Here is a 22,992-nt window from a genome sequence, read left to right on the forward strand (position 1 = left end):
AAAGGGGTGGCCAAGTGTGTCCCAATTTCTCCCTCGTCAAGGACTCTCCACCATCTACGAGAGCATAGGTTCCCTGCAGCAGGTCCTGGAATCGAAAATGAAGCTGGACAAGGAGGAGTTGCAGAAGCAGATCGAGCAGATGAAGTGAGCGGGCAGCAAAGCCCTGCGGAGCTTTGCCAGTCAGGAGGCGAGCAGGCCGCAGGGCAAAGCGTCTGCATCCCTCTGTTCCAGGTTGGGAGGGAAACCCACCGTCTGGGCCAAGCGGCTGGTCCCCATTCCCTGGAGCTGTGGGTCCTTTTACTGTAAATAAGACACACCAGGTGTGGCCAGCGACACGTGTCCTTTGAAAGGGAGGCCCCGCGAGGACCACGGCTGTGCCGTTCTCCCTGCACTTCGGAAACTTGCTTCCTTGAACTGGGACAAAGCCTCGCCGTGCCATCTGTTTCAATGTGCCAAAAGAGCCAACGACCTGAGCTGGAAGACGGGTCAGTGAAGGAGGCACTAGAATTCAAATCACTCTGCCCAGAGCGGGACTGAGGCGGTTTGCAGTTGGTAAGTGGGTGCCAACCAAGGAGGGAAGGCGGCCATCACCGGGAGAGCATCCTCTGCGCCAGATTTTTGCTGAGCAGCTGGTGGTCCCTGCACATTTGATTGCTCCTTTGGCTTCCACCAATGTACCCACCCTGCGTAAAGGTCTCAGGACAAGTTCCAAGAACGGCCTGTAGCTTTTGCCCGCTTGTACTTCTGCACAGTCTGTGAATCCATTCTTGCTCTGGACCTCTCTCTGCCCATTTTCTCCCCACTTTTGACTTTCCCGAACGCCTGCTCTTCGGGGCTGCTCCTGTTCTAGCCCGCGTGCCCTTGAAGGCCTCTTGCCCTCTGTCCCTCGGCTGCTGCTCCTGCACCCCTTTCCTCTGGCTCCGGAACTCTTGGCCCCCTGCAGCTCTCTCGCCAGCCCTGCCCACATCATCCTATTCGCCCGCCACCCCTTCAGTGGGCACCTTAGCCAATCACTGCCAAAGCACTCCCGCTACACCCAGGGCCCAGCTCAGTGGCCACAGGATGCTGGTGTCTCCCCAAACGAGGACCAGATGGCTGCAGATGGTAGCCAAGGCCTCACTTTGTGCCCGCCATCCTTGCTAGTCACAAACCTGGCCCCATGTAAGGCAGCATCCGAGGTTCACAGCAGAATGCCCCAGAGCGGGACCTGGAGGATGGCAGCAGCTTTTCCGGTCCCGTGCCCTCCTTGTCTCCTGTCGCACCCTCTGCAGCCAGGCCCCCATCCCAGAAGGGTCGCCTGCCCTCCATCTCCAAGGATCCACCCAGCCACAGGTACTGTCGCCCTTTCTAAACAGCATAAGATGCATGCTGGAGAAACTGGAGCTGTGCTGTGGTTGAAATCCCCCAGACTCCAACCCAACCTTGTGGGCCTTTGGGGGTCCAACTGACTAGGCACCAGGAAGGGAAAGCAAATCAAGGGTTTTTCCCTCCGAATGCCGTGGGGCTTGGACTGTGCCCCCAGGAGCCTTGTCCGGGGGGAGTTTCTACAGGAACTGGTTTGTTCTGCCTTCACCTGGAGCTGAGATGATTTTGTACAGATGTTCAAACAAGCTGGTATTTTCACAAAAACCACACTCCTGACTTTATTACACCTCTTCCTCGGTTTGTGTTTTGTTAAGGTTCTGGTTTTGTAACGTCTCGTGGTGGAGAATCTTACAATGTTTTCCTCAGAATGTTAACCTCATACAGATATGAGCTAAGCTGGTAAAATGTAGAATATCGTAATAGAAGGTCTTTGCACCAAAAGCACGTCCATTCCATGACAGTCCAGCCCCCTCCCCTGGATGTTCAGCTGGGGGGGCCGTGGAAGAATTGGGTTTTCAGCCCTTTCCCTACAAGCGAACTGTACAGATTGGATTCCGTCTGTTTCCTGTATTATAACTGTTTTTCCCGTACTGCCCCTCCTTGGGCAGCGAGCCCAAATCAGAGAGGCCCACCAGGCCTGGGGCACTGTTACGACGTTACTTCTTACAGTCACGCTTTAAAGAACTTCAAACATGCTGGTTTAATTAAATCTCGTGTGTTTGCAAATCTCCCTCTCCCCAGTCTGTTTGGCAAATCCAGAGGTTCCACCGCAGCAGAATCCTGACAGATGTGGGGATCGACTGAACCGACTCTGGTGGGCTGGCTCAAAGCCACCCTCCATCTTTCCATCGACACTCGGTTGACTCTCCTAATCCCAGAGACCTTATGGTGGACCAAGGAATTTGCAGGGAACGAATGGACCCGCACCTCCACCGTGCGCCGCGCCGTGATTGCAGGTGGTGGGGGCTGGAGCCACCCTTCCAAGGGCCCTGGCTCCGCTTTCCACGACTGTAAACCTGTGCAAAGCCAGTGGCGCACCCTGAGCGGAGGAAAGTTGCTTAGGTTCGGTTCTGTCTCCTCTCATTGCGGAGACGTGGCAGCCCCGGCGTGTGCCCTAGCATCCCACCTCCTTGCGCGTGGACGATGTGACCAGTGCTCCCTCCTTGCAACCGAAGATGGATCAGGCAGAATGTCCCAACTGCCCCCACATAGCCAGCCAGCCACATCTGACGTTGGCAGGGCTTTGCTCGCTGCCGCCAGTCCTGAATCAGCTGGAGCCCACAGCCTGGCCAGCAAATCTCTTGTTAAGGGGGGAAATGTGCATCTGTGAACGGAAAGTCTCTTTCTCCAGAGCACTGAGGCGGGGAAGGACAAAGCCATGGCAGGTCAGCCTCCCGTGCCCCCCGCGTCCCCCCCCCGTTGGGACTACGCTTCCCAAATTCCCAGTTCCCAGCCAGTGTTCTGGAGGGCACCAGCCTGGGGAAGATCGAGTTGCGTTCTGACCTTCCCAGGGTCAGGCCCAGCCCTCGAGAGGGTCCCCGTTGGGGGGCAAAGTCCCCATCTGGAATGGGGGCCCCCACCCGACAGAGAGCAGGCAGCCCTTGGTTCCACCGCTGCCCTGGGAAACGCCTGCTGCACCGATAGAGTCGCCAGGCTCGGCACAAACCGAGTTTCCACCATTTAGTAAAAGCGCTTAGGATTGGCCTTGCACGGGATCCTACGCACCCCTAGCCGAGCAACCTGGTTTTCTGGCCTTGTACGGTAAATTAACCAGGCGGGCTGAGCCTGAACAACACGCTGTAGTCTCTCTTTCCTACTTGCATCTGCTGAAAAGTCAAATTAAAAAAGAATCTGAATTCATCCACGGAAATAATGATGAATAATTTTCTCCAAGTACTTCTTAAATGTCTTGAGAGCGATATAGATATATATGTATTTTTAGCTGTTTAACAAATAGGCAGGCATAAAGATTGCAAAGAAGCCCACCAGACTTTTAGGAATAACCATTGCTTGGCACCCTAAAGTTTTTAAGAGTGAAAATGAAATATGGGCGGGGGGCGGAGAAGCAGATACATATTTATAGTTTTAAGGGATGCTTCACTGTAAAACTTTCTGCAATTCCCCACGTGCCCGGCGTGGGACCTGCGAGTTGATGCTTCGGCCTCCGCGTTTTCCCCACGGCATCCGCCCGGAGGACTTTTTAGACGCTGAACAGGAGGGAACCTTTCCCGCCCGAGCAGGGGCCGCGTCCCTCCCGGGCCCCCCCGGGGGCGCCGCGGCCCCGTCCGGGCATTGCAGGGCAGGGCTGGGCAGGCGGCGGCGGCGGCGGCGGCGCGGGCTCCTCCGGCAGCGGCGCGCGGGGCGCTCGCGGCTCCTCCTCGCCGGGGCTGAGCCGGGCGCCGCGGCCGGAAGAGCTGCGCTGGCCTGGCGCTGGCGCTGGCGCTGCAGCGGGCGGAGCGAGCCGAGCGAGGGGCGGCGGCGGCGGCGGCGGCGGCGGGGCGCGATGCCGGCGGAGGAGGTGGCGGAGGCGGCGGCGGGCGGGGGCGAGGCGGCGGGCGGGGGCGAGCCGGGCGGGCCCCCGCGGCTGTGCGGCTACCTGCAGAAGCTCTCCGGGAAGGGCCCGCTGCGGGCCTTCCGCAGCCGCTGGTTCGCCTTCGACGCGCGGCGCTGCGCGCTCTGCTACTACAAGGGCCCGCGGGAGGCGCTGCCGCTCGGCCGCCTGGAGCTCGCCCACGCCGCCTTCCGCCTGCACGCGCCGCCCGCCGCCCCCGGGCCCGGCCCCGGCCCCGGACAGGAGGACCGGCAGGCGGCGGCGGCGGCGGAGGAGCGGGAGGGCGCGCCCGGCGCCGCCTTCGCCTTCGAGGTGCACAGCCCCGGCGGCGGCGTGGCCGTCCTGCGGGTGAGCAGCCGCGGGGCCCGGCGGGCGCGGGCCGGGCGCGCTCGGGCCGCGGGGGTCTCTTCGCCCGGCCGGGGGGCGCGGGGGCGCGGAACCGCCCCTCCTGCTCTGCCCCCCCCGAGAGCCAGGCCGGCGTGGGGCCGGGGAGCCCGGGGCCCCTCGGATTCACCCCGGGCGCCCCCGAGCCCGCTGCGTGCCACCTCCGCGAGGGAGCGGGGCAAGTCGGGGCTGGCCGCGGGGGCCGGTTAATCATTGGCCCGGCCGCGGAGCTGCCCAGCGGCGGACGGGGACCGGCCTCTGCCGGCCTCGTTCGCCGTCCCCGCCGGAGGCGGCTCTGCGAATGGCTCTCGGGTCTGGGTGCTCAGCGCGGGCCCCTTCTGCGAAGTCCGGCGCCGCGGCCGATGAGTGCGGCAGTCGGGCAGCATAGGCGGGCTTTGCGGCAGGGTAAGGGGCGAAGGCCGGGTCGCCTCGGCCCGGCTGGCCTCTCCTTGGGCGGGTCGTGGTCCTCCTGCTGCGTCGGTTGCGCTGGGCTCCCTCCCTCGGCCAGGTCCACCCCCGGCCCCGCAGATACAGAGCGGGCCCTCGGGTGGCCCTGGGGGTGAGGCAGGTGCCAGGAAGGCCTGCGGGTCTTCTGCTAACCGGTGACGGGGGGTGGGTCAGGGTCCTCCTCGTCCAAGCCCGTCCTCTCCTGGGTGGTGCCCTGGCTCGAGCTGGGCTGACCCCAATAAGAGCAGCGCCCCGGAACCTTCATCCTGCTGCTGCGGAGGACAGAAGCGTGGCCCTGGCCCCCCTTCGAGCCCCGGGAGCAGTGAAGGCCAAGGCTTTGAGGGGCGTCCTGGCCCTTCTCGCCTCTTGGTCGCATCCTTCCTCGCTGGGAGAGCTGGGGCCCGCAAGCCGGGCCCCGCGCTGGAGGCCCTGGGCGCTGTCGGGCAGGCTTCAGGCTTCCTGAACCGCTCGCTCGCTCGCGATTCCTGCGAGCCTGTGCTTCCCGAGGAGCCTGGCAGAGGGGAGGCCGGGGAGGCCTCCCGAGACGTCCCGCCGAGGCAGCTCTGTTTGTGCAACGCTTGGATGGTGCTCCGGATCACAAGACTGAGGGCAGGGCCTCCCTCGCCTGCCGCGCGCTGGGGCTGGCCCGGGGGTGGGGGGGTGGGGGGGGAGTGCCCTTTGGCCAAGGGGAAGGCGAAGGGCTTTCCAAAAGGGTTGTCCTTGGGAAGCGCTCGTCCCCCCCCCCGTCTTTCGAGGCAGCTTGGGAGCGACTCGCTGGCCACGGGAGGCCCTTCTGCCGACCTTTGCCCCAGCAGCGACTGCTCTGCCCAGCCCTGGCCCCCGATGTTTCCAGAGCGAGGCGGCCTGGCCCCTGGCCCCGGGCTGCCTGCTCTTCGGCCTGGCCCCGGGCTGCCTGCTCTTCGTGGGCCGGCCGGAGGAAGGCTGGAGCGAAGCGGTGTTCCTCTGGAGCCTCCCCTTCGCCTTGGGCTCCTCCTGTTGGGCCAGACTGCCCCCCGCCGGATCACCTGCGGTTTCGCTCAGTCTCTCTGCAGATTGCATGCGTTCGCCAAACCGAGCTTGCATCTGGGCATCGTGGGGCATAACTGGTTCCATTAGCGCTGCAGGATCCTGCCTTTTCATTGCTCTCGCTTGGAAAATTAGGAGGAGTTTGCTTTCAGCTGTGCTTGGCCGTCTCCTCTTCCTCCAACCGGTCGCTCCAAGAGAAGAGTCGCTCAGAGCTGAACTGTGGAGACCTCGGTGCCCTCTGAGCTGGGTGGCTGCTTGCGGGCATCTCGCGACCCGACTAGGGAACTCCATCAGTGCGCGGGAGGGTGGGGTTGGCTGCCTGCTGATATGCAGGGGGTTGCCCTGCCAGTGTTGGGGGCAGTTTTCTCCTTGGTGGTTCCTTGGTTGTTGTTTTCGGCCTGATGGTTTGTCTGGAGTTGGCCCTGCGTCTAAAGGTGGGCGTAAGTGCTGCCCATTAGGTCTTGGGAAGTCGCCCCCTACCCTTCCCCCTGGGATGTTTCATCATAAAGAGCAGAATTCAGCCCCTCTTTCTTTCTGCATCTGCCCCCAGAGAGGTTTCTCTGGTATTTGCATATTTTTACACAAAAATTTAAATAGACACACAATTGTAATGATAATGATAAATCTTTATGTTGAGGACCGGAATTGGTCTTTGAGTAAACAAGTGGCAGAAAAGAAAGACGGAAGAGGTAGCGCACCGGTGGCTCTGGGGCCGCCTGAAAACCCGGCGGTCGCCCAGTCCGCCTTCGAAATGCCAGCACAGGCATCTCCCGCTGAGATGAGAGAGGCTTTGACTCAGTTCACAGAGCCGAATTCTTTCGTTTTGGTCCACGGTGCGGAACACGAAATCTTGAGTGCCGGGGTGGAGGAAGTAGGACTGGTGGGCGTCCGGGGGGGAAGCAGATCTCAGCAAAATGCTGGAAACTCTCCCAGTGCACGTGGTGCAGTTGGCCCTGGGAGGCAGAGGGGTGCCTCGCGGGGTCCCAAGATGCTGCGGTGCAGGATCCTGCCGTGGGCCAGGCTAGATCGCTTTCAAGGCTCCTCCCAGCTCTGAAAAGCCTGTTGAAGGCGTGGGATCAGCTGGCTTGTCTGCATTTTTATCCAGGGAATTAGGAAGCACCCATCCCGGCGGGGAGCTCTTTTGCCCTTACGGCAATGCTCTTGTTCTTAACGTGCTGCGCTTCCCTGCGTCTGCCCGTCACAGGCCGCAACGCACCAGGACATGATGTACTGGCTGCAGGAGCTTCAGCAGAAGAGGTGGGAATATTGCAACAGCCTCGACGCTGCCCAGAGGTGCAGTCGGACGTCGCCCACCCCGGGGGGCTGCTCCAAGGGGCTGGTGGCCAAAGACAGTCCCGGTAAGTGTTGTCTCTCCCGGGGCCCTTGCAGTGGACAGCACAGGAATGCGCTTGCCGGGTTAGACCACGGCTGCGGCTTCAACTTCGTGGAGCGTTTCTTCCGCACCGGCTTCGCGTTCCACGTTTTTGGGCTGGATCAGAAGGATAAAAAGCCCTTTTCAAAGGGAAACGTGGAAGGCATCCCGCCACGCGCCACTGAAGCGGGGGCACGTTCCGCATGTTGGTCTCAGCCCAGATGCCCCTGCAAAGTCTTCCCCATCCGGCAGTCTCCAGTTGTGCTGGGACTACAGCTCCCAGGATTCCCAGCCAGGTGATTGTTCACAGGATCGTTCACAAGGCTCACGGCCGAACCAGGCTCCGTGAAAGCTGCCTCGGCACATCTTTTTTTAATTGGTCACAACAAGCTGGTTTTCTTCATTGGGTGATTTTTTTCTTTGTTCTTTTCCACAACAGGAAGTTTTTATTTAAAATAGTTACTTTAAAAATATGCATATTGGAAATTGTGGTGTGTGTGTGTGTAGCGTGTGTGTAGTGTGCATGCCCACAGCAGCTTTCTGTTTTATTTTGATTTTTTGTGGATTTTTGTCTTCCAGAATTGTATTTCGAGGCACTTGGGGTTTTTGTTTTGTTTTTCTAATTGAATCTTTATAGGAAGCCCTGATTTTTTAAAATATATACGAGGCACGGTATGTTCATGTGCGTATATTCCGTCTGGCATCCAGTTGCAACAATCACGTCCTTCACAGTTTCCCCCTTTTTAACAGTCGTGTGTTTAAAGATGTAAAATCCGGCGGACTTGTGGGCAAAGGCCCCTCGTGTGATCAGCGTTTGCCGAGTCGCTCCGATTAGAAAACCGCTGGAGCTTTTTCTGAGGGCGGTGGGGCGGCCGCGCTTCCCCGGTCGGAAGTTAGGTAAAGCTCCCCTGACGGGCAGCTGCAGCGTCCTGTGGTTCCAGAAAGGTTGCGACAGTCGGGCAGACGGCAGTCGGGCGCGTGGGCGTGGGCGTGGGGTACGGTGCGTTCTGTCCTCAAGGAGCGAGGCGCAGATGCAGTTGGCCACTGTGGCGTGTGCGAGGCCGGCAAGAGCCGTCTCCTTCCTCCCGCGGAGCGTGCAGACCTGCTGCTGCACGCAACGCGCGAAAGACGGGCCTGCCGCTCTCAGCTGGCTGCGGTTCCCTCCGTGGAAACCTGTGCAAAGTTGCAGAGCGGCCTTGGGAGGCCCCTCGCCCGCTTCTCCCGGTGAACGGAGGAGCCCGGCCTGGGATGGTCGCGGCAGCAAAACGGGCGGGCGAGCTGGGGGAGCGTCTTCAGGGCAGGAGGCATCTCCGTTGCAGAGCTCCTGAAAAGGGGCCGGCCCCTTCCCCCCCGGGCTGCCCTCGTCTGGCCTGGCAGCTGCTTTCCACCTGCCCGAGGGCACAGTGGCGGTTCTGGGCAGAAGGCGTCGGCTTTTGGACTGGCTTGGTGGCAGTGGCAGCCGCGCGAGCCCGGCTCTGTGGAGCTGTCTCGCTGGGCTGCAGGACCGGGTTGCCCAGCCCAGAGTCCGCTGCCAGCGCTCCTCCTGCCAGAGAGCTCCGAGCAGAGAGGAAGTGTGACGGGGCAGCCGATGAGCACGCCTCCCGCGTTTCCTGAGGTGGTCCTTGAAGAGGCGAGGGTTCGGCAGCCTGGATTGTCCCCTCCCGTGGTGACATGTTGAGCCTCTTGCAACCATTTTTAAGCCCCGAGGTGGAAGTCGGTTTGCATTGCGGATAACTGGTCTGCTTGGTCCCCCCTCAGATCTGACGGCGCTGCCTCCAAACGCTTCAGCCGAGAAAGCCAGGAATGTCCTCGCCGTGGAGATCGCCCCCACGGAGCTGGTGGGGGAGCAAGCAGCCTGCCTGCCGGCCCCAGGCCACCCCAGCCCCATCAATTTCTCCTTGAAGCAGTGGGGCACGGAGATCAGGTGAGTCCAGGAGGACGTCGGCTTGGGAGCGCGACCCACAGCCGCTGGGGATTTGCAGATGGGCTTGCTCAGAACCCGGTTCAGCCTTCTTTGCCAAGGGCCTGCTTGGAATTACAGCTGTTGGAAGTTAGCAGAGAGGCATTGGAAACTAGGTTTCCAGCAGCCAAATCCCAGGGTAATCGTCATTGCCAGGGATCGTCATGCAGCGTGCTCTGAACTTGTTACCTTAGAGGAGTTCTGTGTAATGGAGGAAAGATTATGCCATGCTTTCAGATTGGACGTGTTTCACTTGACAATAACTCAACATTAACAGCACCCATAATACAGATGGGAAAGGGGTGTCCCTGTGGTCCCTGAATGAGTTCACGGCAACTCTGAAATCTGAACCAGGAACTTCGTGACTTGTGGCTCAGCTCCTGAGCTGTTTCACTGCACCCAGGCGTGCTTTCTTCCTTTCCTCTTGTTCTGTAGAAGGGACACCCCTAGCCTGGTGTAAAAGGTGGTGAGCGTGCATATCTTTGCAACGTGGGTTTAAAAGCCCTTCCTTTTAATATTCTCTTTTTAAATGGGGGAAAAGCACATTCAGCACCCAAGAAAGAGTTTTGCTGCAGCGTGTCCCTTGCCCAGCTGAAACCACTGTCTTGTCATTCACTGGCATCTGGAAGTATTCCCAGAGTGGCGAACCGCTGGTCACTTGGGTTCTTTCGCACTCCTTAATATCCACATCCACGGCCTTTTGTTCAGGCTGGAAGATGGTCCTGGGCTGTTTTCATCCATGGCTGCTTTAACACAAACGTCGGTACACCGATAGCTGTAACTCCAGGTTCTTTCCATCCTGCATTGTCTTGGCGGCCCTGGCAAACGAGACCATGTTTGCCTCACGGTTTTGGGGAGTGTGGTTGATTTGCACCCTCTCATTCTGAAGCGTCTTGAGTCACATAACAGGCTTTCAAAAGGAGAATACTAGATCTGCGGGTCAGAATTTGCCCCGAGACCTTTTCTGTGCCTGCCGGTGATCTCCCGAGGCTGTTGGGCGAACTCCCTTCTCTTGCAATGCTGCTCCTCTTATAAGAAAGAGGCCTCCTTATCTGGCAGTTTGAGCTCTGGGAATCAAATTGTGACAACTGCACAACTTTTCTGCATAGCTGTCCAGTGGCTTTCTCCAGTCTGTCCCCAAATTGTCCATTCTTGTGCGAAATGCTAGAGAGCATTAATTCTGCCCCGTTGCTGGTTCTGCTCCCCAGCACCCTCCTGGTTATGGCTGGTGGAAGGCGAGTGGCCAGCCTGCTGGAAGGTCCGTGCAGAACTTGAGAAAGGATCGGGCCCTTGTGGGTCAGGAGTGCTTGGCGCAACAATTGGCAGACGTTGGTGATGGAAGTCCACCAGGGCTTCCTGAACTTGTGAGTCAGATTGTATTTCCCGTGTGTGACTTGACCAAGTTCCTCCTTGCTTACTGCTTAATCACAACATTAGATTTTCGTCTTTAGAAACGCAGCACTTTCATCGTGAGCTGCAAAAGTTTCTGTCTGGAAAAGTAGCCAAGTTGTCTGTGTTGTAACAGCTGCTGCACGCGCCTAGTGAAGTTACCACAGATACAAAGTGAGAAGTGTTGGGCTTCTCCAAAAGCGTGGCTTTGGGTGCTTTCTCTGTTGGACATCTGACTACCAGCAGCTTCCCTGTTTTGCTGATCCCTCTCAAACCAAGCCTGCCCTGCGGTAAACCCTTCCGCGGGAGAAACAGAGGGCTGGCTTTTGCAGTCAGGCATTCCTCGCGGCTTGGGGTGCCCCGTGTTGAACCTGCTTTCTGCTTGCAGGCCCGAGTTTTCCAACTCGCACTTTGCACAAAGGGTAGAGAAGTAGGACAAATTGCCCTGATGAACTTTGCCTTGAAACGTAGAAAGGGAGCCGTTTCTGGCCAATCTGGAAATGTTGGTTTGGGTTTAAAAATGTCCGAGAAGTCTTGGGCTTAAGTTGCATTCTTGGAAAAAGGGTGCGACTTCTCAGTGTTGCAGAAATCTAACTGCAGGACCTTCATGGTTTTGAGGAAGGCAGCAAAGTGTCGTGAGTGGGTCAGAGCCAAGATTTCTCTTTTTTGCCTTTTTTTTTAAATTGGCCCCCCCTCAGATTGGCGGGAAGTGGAAATCTGACACTGCAGAAATTTGACCCAGAAGAAGAGCCGGCCGCCTTGTGGCCACAGCTTGGCCATCGGAGGTTCAGGGTTGCACCGTTTCCTGCCCTGTGGCTTGTGCTTTAGTTCAGAGGCATGAGAGTAAACTGTCCCCGGTTGTAAGTTCAGGCGTTCTGGTATTTGAAAGCCGGGAAGCGAAAGCAGCAGGACCTGTGAACCTTTGGGGTTGCAGAGGGCAAAGGGTTGTGATGGAGGGAGAAGCCTTAAAAAGCAGAGTTGTTCCGTCCTGGACAGCTTTTGAAGCCCGAGAGGGTCAGATTATGTTCTCAGGGCACACGTATTCTCGGGCCGGCGTTTCCAGCATGTTCACCTCTGTCAGTGAGATGTTTGGCTTTAAGGTACATCTGGCCCTGAAAGAAATAACTTGGTTCTTCTGTTTTGGCTTCTGCAGCTTTATTTTAAAAATATCAGCCAACTTTTCTCTGACCATACAACCATTTTGAATTTCTGCACTTCACAGGAATTCTGTGTCTTCCTTAAGAACCGGAAAAGGAAGTAGTGAAAACCGCAAGAGTGTTTTTTACACAGAAGAATGGGAAATGCTAGATCCCACCCCAAAAGATTTGCAAGAATCAGCGGCTCAGGAAGAAAAAAGAAGGTTGGCAGCAGAACCCAGCAAAGGTGCCAGCTTCTGTCCATCGCTCTGCCCCCGCCCCCGTTTCTGCTCCTGCGTTTGGAGGAGTCGTTCTGTCTTTGCAGACGGTTGGGGGCACTCGCCCCCTTTTCTGAGCTGTGCGGCCCAAGGAGGTCCCCAAGGGTGGCAGGATCCCAGGTTGGCCTCTGCACGCCATGAGCACTTTTTTCCGGCCCTGAGCTTCACCCGAGGTTGGCACAGCAGCGTCAGAAGTGCCAGATCCAGGGAGGAGGCATCTGCAGCGAGTGCCCCCCCCCCACAATTCACATCGGCTTCTCCCTTGGAGAACCAGGGAACCCTGCCTTCCACCTCCGCCCCATCTCTGCTGGGAGGTTTGGGGTCAGCAGCCTGGCTGTTAACCCAACTTCGGCGCGTGGTTTAATATCCTGGCTTTTCTCAAAGGACAATTAAGAGAAGGCTCCTCTGTCTCCCGGAGGATGGTGCTGGCCTGACAGTCCGGCACTGGGAGGAGGAGGAGAAGGAGGGCTTGCCCTAAAAGGATGGCTCGGGTCTCCCTGGACGTCACGCTCGGGCCGGGGTGCTCGGTGGCAGCCAGCGAGGCGCTGAACCAGCTGACCTTCTGCCTCCCGATGCTGCAGGTGGGTCCGGCTCAGCCTTCCCGTTTGATTTTGGCCGCCTCCCACACAAAGCCAGGCGTCCTTGGAAGGACCCGATGGCCGCCAGCAAAGGCCGGAGCAGCCCGGAGACCTCTCCTCTGGCCTGGAACGGCGGCCGGACGGCTGCAGAGATGCAGCTGAAGTTCCAGAGCCAGCAGGAGGAAGTGGAGCAACTCAGGAAGGAGCTGGCCAGCCAGAAGGTAAGCGGGGCGAGAAGGCTGTCGTTCGCCACCTGGAGTCGCCTGTGCCGAGGTGGGCAGCTATTGAATTGGCTTAGTAAACGCATAATAAATAAAGGTGGGAGAGCCGGAGGACGTGCCGGCGCTTGGGCCGAACGCCCGTCCGCCTGCCTGTTATCCGGACTCTGCTTCCCTCCAGGAAACCCCGGCGCCTCCCTCCCTCGCCCGCTTCCTTCCTCGTTCTTGTGTCGGGGCCCAAGGGCGCAGGAAAGCCCTTCCTGCGAGGCCGCCTTCCGTGCAGAGCAGCCGCCACCGAGCTGCGGCTGGTCCTTTGTTGCGCGTGCCCCCCGGCTGCAGGCTCCGCTTGTTTCTGCACGCCCTCCCCACTCTCGGCGCACAACGCAAGGGGGGGTTCGCAGAGCCGGGCGCGGGTAGCGCTGAGAGGGAGGGGTGGGCCCAGGGGCCCCCGAGGGCTTCTGGGCCGAAGTGAGGGCCAGGATCTCGCTGGGCCTTAACCACTAGACTGCGCCGCTCTCTCTTTGAAAAGCAGCAGCAGCTGGTCTTGTCAAGTGCTTTGGAACAAATGTGCGGCAGGTGGTCCCCAGAGCTTGGGGCAGACCCCCAAGGGGCTGGCAAGCCCTGATTTTTAGTGAGAAAGTTGTTGCACGCAGGAGGACTCGTTTCTTTCCTTGTCCCTCTCCGGGAACTGAGGGGGCACTCGGGATTGGAACAGGAGGTGCTTCTCTGCCTCGGGGGGGATCGGGGTGCGGCTCCTGGGGCACCCAGAGCGCGGGGGCTTGGAGCAGCAGCAGCAGCAGGTCCAAGCGCGTGGCAGCCCCTGTGAATTGCCCCCCCCCAGTTTCAGAAACGACCTGCCGGCATCTCCCCCCCACCAGCCTTTGTTCGCCTCCTCCCAGGAACTTGTGCGGCTCTTGCAGCAGACGGTCCGGTCTTCCCAATACGACAGGTACTTAGCGGGGCCCCTCTGTGACGGCGGGGCCAAGGGCCACTTGGAGCTGCTTCACCAGAAAGACCACCAGATTTTGGGTCTCAACCACCAGCTCGAAAGGCTGAACCTAGAGAAGGAGCACTTGCAGCAGGAGGTGGCGAGCTTGAAGTCCAAGGTGGGTGAGCTGGACGAACAGCTGGAGATGTTCATGGAGACCATCCAGGCAAAGGATGAGGTGATTGTGAAGCTCTCCAGGGAGCTGAGCGAGAGCGAGGATCAATCGCCTTGGCAGACCGGATCAGGGCCTGCGGACGCCTCCCCCCCCGTCAGCAAGGAGTTGCAGGAGCTCAGCAAGCTGAAGGTAAGGACCGTGGCTGGTCTCCGGGGGCCTTGGGCGCTCGGGGTCCCCCTCGCCCACTCTTCGCTGTCCCTCCAGAGTCCGCTGACTCGCTCGGGTGGTGGCTTGAGTCTGGAGGAGCAGGAAAGTTGCTTTACGGTTGTTGACCGGTCAGAGGCGAGGAAAGCAGCAGAACCCGAAAGCAAGAGGCTGCTTTGGGCGCGGCAGCCATCACAGCGAGCGAAAGGAGTGCCTGGGGCGAGAGAAGGGAACGCGTGGGTTCTCGCGTTGTGCCGGATCGTGGTTTTATTAACCATGATTTCTTAAACAAGCCACAGCGGGCTACATTCACACGCTACGCCAGGCCGTTCACCATGTTTACTAGCCACTGTGGTTGAGCTCCTCCAGTGTGCCAAGCTGCGCATCCCGCAGACTCGATTTTGGCTTTGACCACCGGCAGCCCCGAAGCCAAGAGCAGGGGGCCCAACCACCCTAAAAGCGCCACGTTTTCCCCTCCCGTGGGAGAGAGCCGGCCACACCCTTTCTTTTCTGCTTCAAAATGCCCGGCTCTGCCTCATTCCCGCCATGCTGTTTGTTGACAGGACAGTCTGCAGGGCTACAAAACCCAGAACAAATTTCTCAATAAGGAGATCCTGGAACTTTCTGCTTTGCGAAGAAATGCCGAGAACAGAGAGAAGGAGTTGATGGCCAAGGTCAGCCGGGGGAGCGCTCGTCTTGACGCCTTCGTCTGGGTCCAGGCCCTCGGGCGGATGGGAGCCGCTGGCACGGGAGTCCTTCTGGGGGGGGCAGAGAGAAGCGTTTGAGCCCCATCCTGGGGGCTGCTTTCCAAGCTGGCCGCTTGCTCTGCCGCCTCCCCTCCCAGACAGAGGCCGACCCCGAACGCGTCGCTCGCTTGGGGGAGCTGCCGCATCGCGGTCGGCTTGGAGGGCAGGATCCTGGTTGGTGCGGAGGCTTCCCCGGGTCTTCCGCGTTCGGGCTGTTACAGGCAAGGTCCCTGCCTAACCCCCCCCCCGATGTGTCCTACGCAGTACACGAGCCTCGAGGCCAGAATGTGCCAGGTGGAAAGCAGGTACCTGATTCTGCTTCAGGAGAAGAAGGCCCCAGTGTGCTCGGAGGAGCAGAGTCCCCACAGCGACATCATCGCCCAGCTCTTGGAAGACGCCCTGAAGGTGGACAGCAGCGAACAGCCCGAACAGGCCTACTCCAGGCCCCACCTGGTCAGGTGAGCCTCAGGTCTGACGCTTCGGCCCGCCGTGTCCCAAGGTTAGCGCAGCGGGAGCGGGGAGACCTGGGCCCAGCTTCCGAGCCAGCAGCTCGTCCCCGTATCCCGGCCTTCAGCTTGGCCTAGAATGTGAGGAGGGCCAGAACGGCTGCTGAGATAGCGCTGGCAAGGTCCCGCCGTGGGGCACGGATCCTGGGCGCTTCTCAGGCTGGCAGCAGTGCCCTTTCCGGCAGCGAGCAGAGGATGAGCTGAGCCCCTGAAGCCATCCCCACAGTTCACTTGGCAGAGACCACTCAGGGTGCATTTAACACCTTTTCACAAGGAACAGCAGTGGAGGCCTTGGTGACTGCCCAGGAGAAGCTAGCAAATCCAGTTTAATCTCTATTATTATTATTATTATTATTATTATTATTATTATTATTATTATTATTATTTATTATTATTTTCCCACCTTTTTTAAATATAACTGAAGATGGTGAACGTACCTAATTCTCCTGCCAGTTTTCCCCACCACAACAACCCTGTGCTTGGACTGAGAGAGAGGGGCTGGCCAAAGTCACTCTGCTGGCTTCTGTGCCTGAGGGAGGCTTCGAACTCACTGTCGCCTGGTTTCCAGGCCAGCACCTTCACTGCCACCCAGACTGGCGCGCCCGCATGCTGGGACAGCCCCGATAGGAAGGCGCCTGTCCTCCGGCCTGTAGCCAGCGCCCCTTGGGACAGAGAGCGCTTAACTTCTAGCTTTATGCAGCCGAAGTATTGGAATTCAGCCCAATATTCACATTCGTGAACCAACCTGGGGCATTTTCTTACCCTGGACGCCAGCTGTGGCTTTTGTGAATTTCCTCAAAGGTTCTTCTGGCACGTGACCCCGCTTCTCCTTTGCTTTCCAGCGAATACGATGTGTATGGGTTTCAAACGGTCCCAGAGGACGAGGAGGAGGAGGAGAGGCTGGTTGCGAAAGTGCGGGCCTTGGACCTGAAATCCTTGTCCCTCTCGGAGCACCAGGAGATGTCCACGGGCGTGAAGTGGGAGAACTTCCTGGCTGCCACCGCGAACAGGGAGATGGTCCGGTCGGTGGAGCTGAAGAACCTCATCCGGGGCGGGATTCCCCACGACCACCGTTGCCAGGTATGGAAATGGTGCGTGGGCCTCCACGTGAAGAAGTTCAAGGACCGCAGCCCCCCGGGCTACTTCCAGAGCCTGCTTCAGAACGCCCTGAAGAAGCAGAACCCGGCCTCCAAGCAGATCGAGCTGGACCTCCTGCGGACCCTGCCCAACAACAAGCATTACTCGTCCCCCACCTCGGAGGGCATTCAGAAGCTGCGGAACGTCTTGCTGGCTTTCTCTTGGCGGAACCCCGACATCGGCTACTGCCAGGGGCTTAACAGGTATGGCCGAGAAACAGACGGCAGCGATTCCAGGAGCGCGGCTTTATTTCTGCCGGGATGTTATCTTAACAGAGCCTCGACAGCCTGTCCAAGTTTCCCTCTGTCCCCTCCTTGAGTTTGTTCCTTGCGCCTCCTTCAGTCTCGGAGCTGCGCCATCTCTTTTCTAAGCCCCCCCCTTTTTACAGAGTCTATTTCTCTCTCTCGGGGGAGGAAGACACAGACCCTCCAGGGCCAGGGGGACCTCAGTGTGGGGAGCAGGGGTGTCTCACTTGCCTGGCTTTGAACCGGAGGCGCTTTATGGTGGCACTCCACGTTTCGTAACCCTTTTGTAGGCTCCAGAAGGAAATGAAACAGGCTTGAGAGAGCTGTTGTTTCCTCCCCAAAACTGGTTTTGGCTTCTGCAGAGTGCCTGCCTTGCTACGGGGGCCTCCTGGCTTTATGGTGGTGTGGCAAAGAGCGTTTCGTTTGGGGGGAAGGGAGGGAGTGAGCAAGAGGCAGAAAGACATCTTTTCCTTCTCTCCTTTTTTAAACCCTTTTTCTGGGGCCTAAGCACGCCTTGGCGTCAGTCTTTTATTGGGGCCACCTCGAATAGCCCCGTGACACCTGGGCTGTGTTCGGGAAGCGCCACTTCCAGTGGTGGTCTTGGTTCTGTTTTCCAGGCTGGCGGCCATCGCGCTGCTCTACCTGGAGCAGGAAGATGCCTTTTGGTGCCTGGTGACCATAGTGGAGGTCTTCATGCCCCGGGACTACTACACTAAAACGCTCCTTGGCTCTCAGGTACACACAGGAAAAGCTGTCAGGGGCTGATACGTGTGAAAGCTGTTTGAGATGGGGGCAAGTTGCAGAAAAAGTGGCAGCCCCCCGAACAACCTAGGGCAGGCCTTGAAGATGAACGGGGGTCTCAGAGCGTGGGCCCAGCAGGACAAGTGGGGAGGGCCTTCAGTATCACTCTGAAAGCCTCTCCCCAAGAGGGCTGCATTCTGAGACTGAGATGCTCCTGCTCCTGCTCCTGCTCCTGCTCCTGCTCCTGCTCCTGCTCCTGCTCCTAGGTGGACCAGCGAGTCTTCAAGGACCTGATGAATGAGAAGCTGCCCCGGCTGCACGCACACTTTGAACAATACCGGGTGGACTCCTCGCTCATCACCTTCAACTGGTTCCTGATTGTCTTTGTGGACAGCGTGGTCAGCGACGTTCTCTTCAAAATATGGGATTCCTTTCTGTATGAGGGACCAAAGGTGCGTAGCTCCCCTGCTGGGGCTTCAGAGGCCAGCGGGTCGGCTGAGTGGGACTTTCAGGAGTTGGGAGGTGGAGGGCTGATCTTCGGTAGGCAGCCAAAGCTTGGGGGAAGGAACCGTCCATGTGGCTTTCTCTCTTTTGTAATCCAAAGCTTCTTGAATGCCCAGGTTATTTTCCGGTTTGCTTTGGCACTCTTCAAATACAAAGAGGAGGCGATCTTAAGGCTCCAAGACTCGACTTCCATATTCAAGTACCTCAGATCTTTCACTCGCACAGTCCTGGATGCCAGGTGAGAACTACTTGTTTTCTTTGCAGTTAGCAAGTGAATCAGTCACATATTACTAGGAGGAGCTTATCGGAGAAAAGAATAATAACGTTAATGTAAACAGTGCCATAAAATAGGTTTTGACTCCTAGGCTTCCTCAAGAACTTGATGGGGTTCCATGAGAGATTAAGGGCAAAAAGAAGTCCACCCGGACCCAGGCAATTTCCTGTCACTAGAGCTTTCCCTCTTGATCAGGGGTTCCAGACGTATGGTTTTTGTTCTTTTTTTTTAGCCGGACAGGTTCCGCAACCTGAAAAAGTTTGATAACCCCTGCTATAAAACATTTGAGGCCCCGCTTTGAAAGGCAGGCAGTGAGGCCTCTGTGGTGGCTGTTCTTTCTTCCAGGAAACTGATCGGCATCGCTTTTAGGGACCTCAATCCCTTTCCTCTGCGCCAGATCAGGAACCGGAGGACCTACCACCTGGAAAAGGTGCGCCTGGAGCTCATGGAGCTGGAAGCCATGCGGGAGGATTTCTTGCGCGAAAGGGAGACCAACCCAGAGAAAAGGGACCTGATCAGCGAGGATGAAGAGGATGGTTGAAGGCAGCCTGGGCGGCCTCCTTCGGGAGCGTTCTCCCCTGGTGCTCCGGCAGAGCAGGACCTCGTGGGGACCTGAGGACAGATTCCATGACAGCATTTCATGGCGGAGGGGCTTTCTTCCAAACGGTGCTGTTCACGTTGTTCGGTGTACGCAGCACTTCAGGCAATTTGGTTTCAGCCGCGCAGCTGAGCTGTGAATGTTTTCCTACCTTTTGAAGCCCACATTTTCTGAAGTGCCTAAAGACACAATAGCAAAATGCTCCTTCCTCCTACCCGTCATTTTATACCAGATTCTTGGTGTGCCATTTCCTCCCTCCTGCCCACCTTCAGAGTGTTCAAACCATTCCGTTTTGCAGACACATTCCTCATTGTCTTGATAAAATTAATCAAGTCACTGTGCTTCGTTGGGTGCTTCGGGGCTGGTGCAAACGCTGCCGGCTTCTGTTCAGGGCCCTTCGAAGACATGCCATAGGTCCCCCTGCTTGGTTTTCAAGCCCAGGGAGGCAGCAGAGAATCTGGAGGCACCACGGGGGCTTCCGGAAGGCTGCTGGCTCCCATTCTGGGCCAGGTCCCCGTCTCTGCTAGAAAATGTCACGCAGACCATGGAGAAATTGGTCATTTCCCTGATACGATGCTCTCAAAGGCACCATATTTCTCTCCAGGATGGTCAGTCTCATCCAGCAGTCCTGGCTGGACATCTCTTGCCACGAGCTTTTCTGGTCCTCAGGTTGAGAGGCACTGTTTAATGCAGAGCAGATGAGTCAGAGACTTGTTGGCGAAGACTGGCATTTTGTGGTGCCCCAAAATTCCTGTTGAGGAGCCTGGTGGCAGTTCATCCTGGAAGAATCCAGTAACTCCATTGTGGCTTCATGCCTTTGTTCGATATGTGAGTGGAAATGCTTTTGTTCCTCAATACACACCCTTCGGATGTTTGTTGGGGAATAGATTCGGAGCCCAGGATTTGCTCTCCCCGAAACCTAGCAGCTTTTTTTACCTTGTTGTCCTGAAAGGGCGGGGGGGGGGGCATTTCCCGCCCTTCGGCTGAAACTTTGGACCAGAGAAAATCGATTTCTCCTGTTGTGTTTCTCAGATCATGGCAGAAATGTGTCTGGCCTTAACAGCTGTTTGTGAACCTGAAGAGAAGGCGAGTGATAGGGTGAGGTGTTCCTTCATTAGCAGCGTGAGTTTCCAGGAGGGACCCCCCTTTGCTGCCACCACTTTCTGTGCAGTCTCTCTCCAGAACGCCTTCCTCCCATCTCCCCCTCCAAAGCTCACCCAGAGGCTTCGATCCTCTTACTGTCTGCTCGAACTGCAGGAGGCTCCCGCCCAATGTCCTTGTTCCAAGAGGACATCTCTTCTGAAACGGGCACAAGGCGGTGGCCGTGGGGACAGGGCAAGTCCTTCTAGGTTTGTGCTGGAAGGCGGCTGGCTTGGATCGAGGACCCTGGTCACAGATTGTGTGGGTGCTCCAGCAGCTGGAGGTTTTAGTGCCAGGCAGATGGGGTGTTACCCATGGGGGGCGGTGGAATGGGGGGCGTCCTGTGAGTGGGCACCGTGGCTCAGTTTGACTCCTGTTGAGCAGGACTTGCCTGCGGACCCCCAGATCCAAACTGCTCTTGGGGTAAAGAAGGCGCCACGCAGACCCCGTGTCGGTTGGAAAGGGGCAGTCCTACAGAATCCAGATCCGGTCTGGGCATTTACATTGGGGCACTTTAATACCTTGCCCTTGAATCCTAGCCCCAACACCCACCTTCTGGTTTTTCACCCGTTTGCAGTTTCTTTTGCAAAGAAAGGCGAAACCAACCCCAGGTCATCATTCTGGGCTGTCAGATTTTGTAGCTGGCTTTGGAAGCCAGAGGTTTCAAGCCAAATGCTGGGCAAAAGTTTTTGTTTTGTCGAGCTCTCACTAGTTAAAAAAAAGTCCTCCCTGGCTGCAGTCCCTGAAATTGTTGGGAACAGTAAGGCGGCAAAGGTGGAGTGCGAATCCTCAGATTTGGAGCTTTTACTTATTTTGTGGTTTCCCAGGGCAAGTTTTAACACCCTCTGCAATCGTGCCAGCCAGCCTGGTGGATTTCCTCTGAAAGGGGGTTACGTTGGGTTCCCTGAATTGTGCCCTGAAAGGATTCCCTCCCTCGGCCCTCTGCATTCCTTGCGATGGAAACTGAACAGGCTGGACTTCTTTCTCCAGACCCCCCCCCCCAAACTCTCAACCTTCGGGGAGAAAGCTGAAGAAAGGGAGGCAGCAATGGGGCTGCAACGGTCCCCCCAATGCCCCCTTGCCATGTAGAGGTTTCAACTTTTCAGGTCTCAGTTCCTGCAATGAGGTTTTCGTACACTTCTTTTTTTATAAAGAATTCAAAACTCTGCTACATATTATATATGCAAAGTATTTTATGCATGGTTTCTATTCATGTAGTGTGTAACCCTTCTATTTTTGCTATTTGCACAAGCTTCGCACAGACCCAGTCTATTTTCCTGCCTCTGATGTGTCATGCCGGAGGCCTTAGAAGGACCCCCGAGAGGCCTCCTCAGTCTAGGCTGGGTCCCAAGTCTGGTTCAGGATCCTGCGGAGGGAGAGCCTCGCTGGGCCCGCAGCAGGCGGAAGACCCCTTGCGCACGCTCCGGGGCACTCGGGACAAGGTGGGCGCGAGGGTCGCCTTCGAGTAGGGCGCGTGCTCAGCTGTGTGGGAGAATCATGCTTTGTATACATTTGCAGTCAGGGTTCCTGGGAGTTCTTTGGGGTTCAGTCACCCCAAATTGACCAGTTCATACTTGTGATTGTTGCAACCTCTGGAAAATAGACAACTGCCTGTCTTTGATTTTAAAGGCTTTTTGTACAGCTCTTCATTCCACTCTGGTTTGGGGTCACCAGTCCTAGTAAATAAACACACGCCATCGTCTGCCGCTGCTTGGATTGGCTCTTCTGTCCTCCCCCCGAAGGAAGAACGGCCTTCGCGGAGGAGAAGGGGGCAAACCGAGCCGGGAGGAGGGGGGTGGCCGTGGGGCCCCTGCCCGCCCGCCCATCCCGTTTTCATGGCAGACGAAGAAGAGCCAGCGTGGCAGGCAGGGCACGGGGAGAAGGAGTGCAGCGAAGCCTTCCGCTGACCTGGGTTGACCCAGTTCAGCCTTTGCCGTCAAGACCCTTCGCCTGCGGGGGGGGTGGGGGGAGCCTGAGGCCTTCGTTGTGGTCTGTGGGTGCCCGCTGAGCCTGGAGCCTGCCTGCTGCTTCACCGGGCGCTCCAGCCCCGCAGCTTAACACTGGCGCTCTGTCCCATCCATACAAAGCCTCTGCTCTGCCCTGCACGATGGCCGTGGGGGGGACCCCCTGTTCCTGTGGGCCCATCCGGGAATAAGGGATGGCTGTGAGCCTCGTGACTCCCGGCGGTGCTGATGAAAGAGAATGGGCCCGCCCGCCCTCCCAGGGCCAGGGGTGGTCAAGAGGGCTCCCGGGATGACCGGTGCTGGGGCCAGGGCCAAAAGGCAGGGAATGGCAGCTGGAGGGGGGGCCGAGCCTCACGGGGGGGCCTTGTTTCCCTGTCTGCTCCCTTTGCTTACAAGCCTTCCTCCCTCTCGGTTTCAGTCATTTCAGCTATTACTATTTTATCATCATCATCATCATCATCATCATCCTGCCTTTTTTCAGAGCAAGAGAACTCGAGGCAGCAAACACCTAATACCCCTGCCTGCTATTTTCCCCACCACCACAACCCTGTGAGGTAGGCTGGGCTGAGAGAGAAGGGCTGGCTCCTCCCCCCCTTTGATCCAGGTCCTCCTCGAAGGAGGATTTGGAGGGCATCTCCCCTGCTGGAATTCCCGTTCATCATCCTGCCTGACCTGGTTTAATCCTGGTTTAACCTGCTGGCTTGACCAGGAAAAGCGCGGCGGGCCCAGCCCCAGCTCTCCGATGTTCCCTCTACCAGAGTGAAAGACACGTGTTTTAGCCTTCAGAGCGCCTGTCCGGTTCATAACCCAGCCGGGACTGAAACAGGAAGGCGCTTTCTCATTCTCTGAGAACAGGAAATGACTCGCCAACCCAAATTACTCGTCTCGGGGGATTTAATGTTCTGCATTCCGCTTGTGAGAGCAACCTGCGGTATCCGCTATTTCACTTTTCGCAGTAGTTGAAGAACTTCATTATGCGGCCAAGGGATGGGTAGACGTCCTCCCACCCCGCCGAACCCCGCCCGGCCTCTTAAGGCGGAAAGCTTCCGCGCGGGGCTCGGTGAGCTCTCCCGGTCCTCGCGGGCCGGGCCCGGCGCGGAGGGCGCGCGCAGCTGCAGCCGCCGGC

General features: G+C 57.8%; 2 protein-coding genes across 8 annotated transcripts in view; both read left to right on the top strand.

Annotated features, from left to right (window-relative positions):
* FAM81A (family with sequence similarity 81 member A) overlaps positions 1-3,172 on the top strand; it is a 38,973-nt gene extending 35,801 nt beyond the window's left edge. For 5 of the 7 annotated variants that reach the window (XM_088148259.1, XM_088148263.1, XM_088148257.1 and 2 more), the window contains one exon: positions 42-3,170. In XM_088148259.1, coding sequence (XP_088004385.1) covers positions 42-148 — 107 coding nt within the window. In that variant the 3' untranslated portion in view covers positions 149-3,170. Of the gene's footprint in view, positions 1-41 lie in introns of all 7 variants that reach the window. The other 2 variants (XM_088148262.1, XM_088148261.1) reach the window with 2 other exon arrangements.
* A 410-nt stretch (positions 3,173-3,582) lies between these two features.
* Positions 3,583-21,604, top strand: TBC1D2B (TBC1 domain family member 2B). The gene is made up of 13 exons (XM_088148236.1): positions 3,583-4,264; positions 6,978-7,131; positions 8,904-9,069; positions 11,717-11,877; positions 12,490-12,707; positions 13,604-13,996; positions 14,575-14,685; positions 15,022-15,215; positions 16,106-16,603; positions 17,263-17,380; positions 17,653-17,838; positions 18,007-18,128; positions 18,510-21,604. Exons 1-13 carry the CDS (start codon positions 3,869-3,871, stop codon positions 18,703-18,705), a joined length of 2,913 nt encoding a protein of 970 aa, XP_088004362.1. The 5' UTR covers positions 3,583-3,868; the 3' UTR covers positions 18,706-21,604.
* The last annotated feature ends 1,388 nt before the right edge of the window (positions 21,605-22,992 follow it).

This window comes from Python bivittatus, unplaced genomic scaffold, assembly GCF_059951505.1.
Source record: "Python bivittatus isolate LINGU-HERP-01145 unplaced genomic scaffold, Pbiv_v1 ctg000530_np1212, whole genome shotgun sequence".
NCBI classification, from domain to species: domain Eukaryota; kingdom Metazoa; phylum Chordata; class Lepidosauria; order Squamata; family Pythonidae; genus Python; species Python bivittatus.

Coding starts and splice junctions, on each gene's coding strand:
- TBC1D2B (XM_088148236.1), top strand. CDS start 3,869: ATGCCGGCGGAGGAGGTGGCGGAGGCGGCGGCGGGCGGGGGCGAGGCG. Junction 7,132..8,903: donor GGTGGCCAAAGACAGTCCCG/GTAAGTGTTGTC, acceptor GTCCCCCCTCAG/ATCTGACGGCGCTGCCTCCA. Junction 15,216..16,105: donor TCCAGGCCCCACCTGGTCAG/GTGAGCCTCAGG, acceptor TTTGCTTTCCAG/CGAATACGATGTGTATGGGT.